Below are 5,821 nucleotides of genomic sequence, written 5' to 3' on the forward strand. Positions count from 1 at the left end.
GTGGGGCTACCGGAATGGTTAGGAGTCTGGAACGCATGTGCTGTGAGGAGGGACTGAGGGATCTGGGCTAGTTCAGCCTGGGGAAGAGAGAGATTTAGTGGGACAGAAGAGCCTTCTAATACCTGTGCATTATAAAGACAATGGAGCCAGGCTTTTTATAGTCATGAGAGAATGAGATGCATCCAGCTCTAGCCAAGCCAAAAGAGTTTAATATTGTATATAGGAAATCATCTTGTTTCATACAGATGTTATGCAGCCTCCATCTTTAATGGTTTTCAAGAACCAATAGGCTGAAGCCCTGAGCAACATGATGTTGTGTTACAGCTGGCCATGTTTTACACAGGAGATTGGACTAGATGTTCTCCTGAGGTCCTGTCCCGTGATTGCATGAAAGCAGTCACAGATACTTTATTTTGCAGCAATATTCAAGTACTTCCCATTTGTCAGAAAGACAAGAGAGAGTTATATTGGGGAGGTACCACTGATCCTGGGATTTCTGATTTGTTTAATTTTGATACATTTCATGTGTTTTCAGGTATAATTGATTGTAATTGTGGATTGTTACGGACGCTTCGTGTTTTGTTACATTTCAGCAGTGTGAGGTTTGAACATCCTGTTGCTTAGCTGCATGTTTGGGTTTTGGTCACTGCTCATTTGTGAACTTGGATGTGCACCCAAGTTTCAGAAATGCATTTTTTTTGTCTATCTAGCCTCTGCGCCGCCCTGACTCCTCCGATGACCGCTATGTGATGACCAAGCATGCTGCTATATATCCAACAGAGGAGGAGCTTCAGGCAGTTCAAAAAATTGTTTCTATTACTGAGCGTGCTTTGAAACTTGTTTCTGATAGCATGACTGATCATGAAAAAAGCAAGAACAAAGAGGGAGATGACAAAAAGGATGGCAGTAAAGACAGGTATGGGTTTATATTACTTTTTAAGAATTTAATTGTTTTTCCTTACCCTGTTATCAGTGCTTCCAGGGATTATCTTCTCTTTGGATTTTTTTAATACAGAATATGTCGCTATGGTCTTTGTGTAATACTATTTTATTTCACTTTTCTATCTTCAGGATTATTTTCAAGGTTTTTATATTATTTTAAATACAACTTTTAACTATAATTCACAGAGCTTTGAAGGGAGTTTTACGGGTAGGCGTTTTGGCTAAAGGTTTGCTACTCCGTGGAGACCGAAACGTCAATCTTGTTTTGTTATGTGCTGAGAAACCTTCTAAGACGTTACTCAGTCGTATTGCTGAAAGTCTTCCTAAGCAACTTGCAGTAAGTAGAATTTCTATTTGAATTTTTGTAGAAGTGCTGTGAAAATCTGTCCCCAAGTCGATTGTCTGCAGGGCTCACTGTGCTATGTTTCATAGTTCAGGTTCCGTTTCTTTCCTTTTTCTGAGTGCTTTCATCTGAATTCGGAGACTGTGCTGCATGTCCTGCTTTCTGTATGAGTATGCTAGGGGTAGTATCAGGTATCATTTAATATATTTCATTTAATTAGGAAATAGAACACAAGAAAAGATCATTATTCAGTTATCAGCAGCAAGAGAGGTAATTTGTGCAGTATTACAGCAAGCTTGCTGCTTGAAGGTCAAGGCTCTCCATTAATGCCAGTCTTGTACTTTATATCTTGTTTTCCATTTGCATATGTTAGTGCTTCATAGTTCCACAGTTAGCTAAGTCTTGTGTGGGATTTTTCGTAATTTGGACCTTTAAAAAAACAAGCATGCAGTCTTAGACTGTTCAGCAGAATTAACACAAACCTGTTTGCTGTATTTCCACAAGAAAGGAAAGTACAGAATAAAGCCTCTGCTCTCTGCTGTACAAAGCCTGTTCAGCATCATTGTAGAGTGCTGTGACAAGCAGTAGTATTTCAGTGCAGTCTGGTAAAATACTTCACAGAGCCACTGGCATGGTAGTGGCTTTAGCAGGATCAGATTCGTAAAAAAATAATCTCAAGTTTGCTCTTGTTTGAAGGAAGGAATGGAATTAAATTCAAAAAATGCTCATCTTGATCTGGCTTGGTCGAGACGTCACTTCTCCGTGTAGTTCATGGAAGAAAGTCGCAGAGGTGCCTGCAGGTCCCTTTGGGAATATTTAGAATTATTGAATAAAGTTGCGAGAAGCAATTCAGAATAACCACCTTGTTAGTCACTCCAACTTTTTTTTTCTCCTGGTGTTTTTCTTGACCTTTGTTCTTAGCCTGTTGTGACAGCCATAGGAGGTACCTAGCAGTACCCATGCTTTAACTGCAAGCTTGAAAAACATCTACCGCATCTTTGTCTTTTTAAAGGTTTCTATGTTCCTGCAAGAGACATCCAGCTGACATTTTAAGTGGCACCAAGGCATTCCTTTATCTTAGACATAGTCAAGATTCTTGTTATGTAATCATATATTAATTTCCTTTCTGAGAAGTATTTTTTCTTCTGCATGTTTGCTGACCATTGTGTGTTTTCATTAATGATTTGGAGACAGTATGCAAGTCCAGATATCTATATATCTTAGTAGTGTGTGCTGTGATTTCTATAACTATACAGGTATCTGCTTTGTAAAATTATGTTGAATTTCTGTCTTTCTGTTGAAAAAGACTTTGTTGGAATCCATTTTCTTCCCCCTGCCTTTGTTGGCCACATGCTAATAGAAATTTCCATTTTTCAATATTTAGGTAATAAGTCCTGAGAAATACGATATCAAGTGTGCAGTCCCAGAAGCAGCAATAATTTTAAATTCGTGTGTGGAACCCAAAATGCAAGTTACAATCACACTGACATCTCCAGTCATTCGAGAAGAAAACATGAGGGATGGAGGTTGGGAAGTTGTTAAAGATGTTACTTCTTTCTCACCCATTTTTTTGTTTATCTATTCTGCTTAAGATGGCATTAAGGTCCTGGAAGGCAACATGCTGGCACATGTACTTGATCGAAACTTTGTTTTTCAACAACCAGTCTCAGTAGAGAACAGTCGGTTAAAATAAATGTGTATATGATGCTTTTATTTAATTTTTAAAATTTCTATGTCCAACCTCAGCTTTCTGGAAAAGGTACAAACTTGACTTTTTCCTTCTTTTAAAATCATGTGTAAAACTAAGTATTCTCTAGCAAGTGGCTATAAACTGGCTTTCTAGAGCAGTCTTGCTGTAAGAGAAAGATTGTGTGGTTTTAGAAAATCAAATCACAGGTTCATGGGTTTAAACTGGATCGGTATTACCATCACTTAGACATTTCAAATAGCAGCGCCACTTAAAATGCACTTTTACAGCACTTCTGGTGGTAACAGTGCTTCTAACTTTAAAAGACAAATGCGATTTTTTCCAGCTCCCTGAGGTTGTTTTTTGGTCTAGAGTGCTTTTTGCATATATTTATGCTCCTGGTATTACAGTAAGTCTTCTATCCAACTGGCAAACCCAGACTAGTACAATAAGAAATGGCTTTGTCGTTGAGCTGAAGCAGAAGGTGGAGCTTGTAAATCAATTTACATTTCTGAAGTCCACAGTTTCTCTCGTGCCAGCAGTGTTGCTTTAGGGTCTGTTCTGTAACACTTTCAAAGCTCCAAAAGCTTTTAAGCCAACCAGCATGATTAATGTCTGCAGTACATTGGTTCCTTTTGTTTATGGGTCAGATAAAATTAACTTTTGTTTCCTTTTAATCCTGTATTTTCATAGTTGAAAGAGATCATTGCAAACAGGGTTCTGGTGTTTGACAGTGAACCTACAAATAGGAAATCTGAGGCTGTCTTAACACTTCTCATATCCAGGTTGAAAGAAATTTTATGTGTGTATGTATACATGTGCTTGTGTATATACGTATTTATATAAGCCACAGAGGTTTTTTTTATCGCATCTCATCATTACATGTCCTCTAAGATACCTGAGGTTTTTATATTGCAATAGTAAATGTCCTGTAGCTGTGACTAGTGCATTATAAGCAAGCTCTGTTGGCAAAGTCATCCTACATAATCAGAAAGAAAAATTCCGAGATGCATTCTCTGGTTTGGATGACTTCCAGAGTCTTAGAGTGCGTTGTAGATGAGTTTTAAGCTGTACATATTACTCCTAGCTACAAAGGCTTTGTACGTGTACTGTCACACCCAACCAGTTTTTCTTGGTTTTTGACAATCTGAGTGTAACATGACTCTGAGCTGAATCTGACTTCCCATATTATGTAAGTTTATAAAGAATGCATTCACTTAAAAGATTCTATTATTAAATTAGATTCACCTTTAAATGAAGTTAACCTTAAACACCATGTTTATTTCTTGATGTGCAATATTGATTCCTGCTACAGTATTCAATTTCAGTTAATTGGTTTCTGGCCTAAAATTCTATGATGTGGACTAAAAATAAAACAAATACCAATTTACTACCATCAATCCCTTAATTTATGCCACCAAAAGGAAACAAATCTGTATTTTTGTCTGACCCACACTTGAGTTAAAATGATCTTTGTGAGTTTATTCACTGCTGAATGCAGTCTGCCTCTGGGCAAACGAAATCAAGTTAGATTTCTCTTCAAGACACTGAGCAGTGTAAAATGGATGGGCAGAAAAGTTCACTTTTGAAACTGGAGCAAATAGAAGACTGAATTGCCAATTATTGCAGCAAAGAAGTTCCTTATTGCGAAGACTGCTGCTTACTTGCTGCAGAGTAACAGTATGTGTTTCTGTTTTTCTTACTGCAGCTTCTCATGCTCTGTGTCTTACATTGGTGTAAAGTTTTCCTTTTTTTTAGCCCGCTTGGGGAGCTAGTTCAGGTGTTAAGGAAGGCTTTACCGGAAGAACGAGTTTGAGTAAAGATGAGACTGAGTCTTGCACATGGAGTAGAATCATGTTTGATGTGTAATTACATTATAAAAGTCTAAAAAAACCAAACCAGTGGCATAAATTTGTTAACCGCATAGCTACTGTTTCTTACAGTATTGTGCGTTTGACAGTTTGCCGAATCTGATACATTCAAAGAGCTCTAACCCCTGCTGTGGAGTCTTTCCTTCAGCAAGCAAAGTGTACATACTTATGAACACATATATGTGTGTGCGTGTGTCTTTTTTATCCTTAGCTAACAGCCCCGGTCCAAAGCCTTCTAGCAGAGGGACTTGATTCCTGTCAGGGGTTGCTGCCAAGACATCGGAAGGATTTTTGACCAAGGTTTTCTAAAGCTCAGTGTCACACCTGCCATGCCTTACAAAGGAGGGGTTTGGATGCATAGTCCTAGCATCTACTGTTAATTTGTGTTTGTTTTTTTTTTCTTTTTGTCTTTGTCTCTCTCCTAGAATTAAGCAGTGTTCACACTAGTCTTGAAATAGTTGACTGGATAAAATGTATTTCACGTAATAAAACTTAACCTAAATTGATATACTTGTTAACTTTCAATGAAGAGGTAGTGTGGACACAGCATGTCTAACTGAAGATTAACCCCTTATGTCTAGGCTAATAATAAATGATACAGGGTAAGAATTCGTGCCTTTATTTTGTAAATTAATTCAGTTTTTGTCTCAGTTTAATAGGGCGGTAGGTGAGGCATCTGATTTTAGTTAAATAGTTGTTAAGGGGTTAATCCTGAAATGTGCAACATATGCAAAAATCCACAGATTAAATATTACAAGAGTTCCCTTGATACATTTTTTCAGTCAATGCTTTCTCAGTGCAATAGGTGCCTCAGCAACTTCTGACTTTCAGAGTCTAGGTTTCAAGGACATTCTTATGATAGCTATTAGTAGCACATTTTAGATCAACATTTCCAGCACTGTATAAGATTCTTCTTGGTGCGTTTAAACTGTAAATCTTCTTAGTAAGAAGAAAATTATTTTCCAAATTGAAGTTTTT

At 37.5% G+C, this 5,821-nt stretch overlaps 1 protein-coding gene across 1 annotated transcript; it reads left to right on the forward strand.

Moving 5' to 3' along the window:
- Nucleotides 1–710: 710 nt before the first annotated feature.
- On the forward strand, nt 711–2,811 carry LOC103800782 (zinc finger RNA-binding protein-like; the record flags this gene model as incomplete). The annotated part of the gene is made up of 3 exons (XM_009073165.1): nt 711–916; nt 1,129–1,279; nt 2,670–2,811. Coding segments are annotated over 3 exons (499 nt in total), but the record flags the coding sequence as incomplete, so codon positions are not given.
- Nucleotides 2,812–5,821: the final 3,010 nt, after the last annotated feature.

This window comes from Acanthisitta chloris, unplaced genomic scaffold (assembly GCF_000695815.1).
Source record: "Acanthisitta chloris isolate BGI_N310 unplaced genomic scaffold, ASM69581v1 scaffold20494, whole genome shotgun sequence".
Classification (NCBI taxonomy): domain Eukaryota; kingdom Metazoa; phylum Chordata; class Aves; order Passeriformes; family Acanthisittidae; genus Acanthisitta; species Acanthisitta chloris.